At 44.9% G+C, this 2,155-nt stretch overlaps 1 protein-coding gene across 1 annotated transcript; it reads right to left on the bottom strand.

Moving 5' to 3' along the window:
- Positions 1-201: 201 nt before the first annotated feature.
- On the bottom strand, positions 202-1,591 carry LOC142167866 (E3 ubiquitin-protein ligase CIP8-like). Its single transcript, XM_075228148.1, has one exon. The coding sequence runs from the start codon at positions 1,546-1,548 to the stop codon at positions 397-399; it is 1,152 nt and encodes a 383-aa protein (XP_075084249.1). The 5' UTR covers positions 1,549-1,591; the 3' UTR covers positions 202-396.
- Positions 1,592-2,155: the final 564 nt, after the last annotated feature.

Consider the following 2,155-nt stretch of genomic DNA (forward strand, 5'->3'; position numbering starts at 1 on the left):
CAAGTCCCCAGAAACATATTTAAAGCTTTAAGCAGTTACATAGTCTGGTGAAGATTCCAGCAAAACAATGCAAATGTCACCAATATTTTTTTTTTTTTTTTTTGGGGGGGTGGGGGTGGGGGTGAGATAAGGAATGCAAATGTGACGACACCATTTCAATCAGCTTTCACAAAATTATCCACATAATAGAGTAAAATGATATTTGTGCAATAGCAAATTCATATCAGCATTAAGATAAACAGATTATTACATTTAATACAAGGGGGGAGAGAGGGTGAAACACTAAAAAACAATCACCAGAGCATTCAAATTTCAAAATTAAGAAAAGAAAAAGAAAATAAGCAAGAATAAAGCTAAAAAGTATGCCAATGGCTGATTTTACCACAAAAGCATCAATCAGAGGCAACTAGCATTATCATCATTAGCAGCAGCAGTAGCAGCCGCCTCACCCGAGCTCGAAGAACCACTGCTGCTAATGCATACTCCTCGCTTCTTTCTCTCCTCTTCGTATTCAGGATCATCTGTAGGCAATTCAAACCTACACACTGGACAAGAATTCCTCGAACCCAGCCACTGAACTATACAATCACCATGATAACCATGCCCACATGGCAATTTCTTCGCCATTTCGCCCAAGTTAACTACATCTTTGCAAATGGCACATGCCATTACTTCCTGTTCTCCCTTGATCACCAATGTATCAAGACCCTCAATTGCAGTCTTGGAAGCTGGTGGAGCTCCTCGCCTTCCGCTACCATCACTCTCAGCTAGGGTTTGCAGCAGAGCTTCGTAACCCGCCGCATCCACGTAGTCCCCAGGGTTTCCGATGTAGCCGTCGACGTCCGGAACTTGTAATCGGAGCTCAATCGAGTGGTCTTCAAGTCCCATCAGAATCTCTGCCCAATCAAGAATCCGGTTGCGCCGATTGGCGGCTCTGGCGGCAAAGTCACGGAGTCGGAGACGGAGCACTTCCCGCCGCCTTCGCCGGACATCCTCTTCGTCGCCGCCGCCGCGATTCTCGTTTCCTTCATCCTCATCAACATCATCGTCTTCTCCTCCATCATCTTCTTCATCATCATCCTCGTCCTCAGATTGGCTTCTATTCCCGCGATTCTCTCCGTCAACAACATTTCTAACCTCGATGTCGTGCTCGTTCTCCTCCTCGTCATCGTCATCGTCGTCGTCGTTTCCCCAACCGTCCAGCTCAACACGGAGGTAATCGTCATCGGAATGATGATCAGCGTGCTCAGATGGCGGGGGAGGGGGCGCGTCGTTGTCACGCGCTGCCTCAGCGATGAGCCGGAGGACCTGGATGAACTGGTTGCCGAAAGTAGGATCATCGATCTGATCGGAACCCGTAACCGGAGTGACGGAAACAGCAGCGTGTGAGGGTATGGACTCGACGAAGCCGTTCTTGCAGTCGGTGCAAATGAGATCGGGAAGATCGGGTAGGGTTTCAACGGCAACCCGTTTGTCACACTGGTAGCACCAGTAATCAGGGTCCGACCCGGCTGGAGCTGCAGGGACTGAGATGGGTGTCTCGGCCATTGTTGGAGACCAAAAGTGGGGGAGAAAAAGCAGAAAGAGGAAAAAGAAAAAGATTGAGGGAATTTATGTGGTTTAATTGGTAAGATTCTTATGATAATCATAGCCGTTGGATATGATCACTATTGGTTGATCAATGGTTAGTAACTTAATAACTTAGTGGAAGGGAATAGATAATGATAGATATAGTAATATTCTATTTTAGGAAGTACAAAATTAATAGTAAATGATGATTTTTAACCCATTGCAAATCACTTCTTTTAGGTAAAAAAGAAACACATGCGCACAGGTGAGGAGGTGCGAGAGATTGGTAGTGGGAGACCAATGGAGATGCAGAGTCAAGCCGAAGAAATATTGGGAAGAGGTGATTAGGCAAGATATAGTGTTGCTCTAACTTACTGAGGATATGGCCATGGATAGAAATGTGTGAAGGTTGAGAATAAAGGCAAAGGATTAGGTGATCGAGTGTTGTTCTTGTTTGTAGCAGTAGTTTTAGTACATCACTTAGTGTCTTTCATGTATTCTGGTAGCTTTAATTAGAGGGTATTTGCCCATAGCCAGTCTATAAATAAATATAAAGCAATGCATTTGAGACAATTTTATAAACAAA

Source organism: Nicotiana tabacum, chromosome 13, assembly GCF_000715075.1.
Source record: "Nicotiana tabacum cultivar K326 chromosome 13, ASM71507v2, whole genome shotgun sequence".
Lineage (NCBI taxonomy): Eukaryota > Viridiplantae > Streptophyta > Magnoliopsida > Solanales > Solanaceae > Nicotiana > Nicotiana tabacum.

Bases quoted from the DNA above. Each gene is read 5' to 3' on its own strand.
- LOC142167866 (XM_075228148.1), bottom strand. From the start codon at position 1,548: ATGGCCGAGACACCCATCTCAGTCCCTGCAGCTCCAGCCGGGTCGGAC.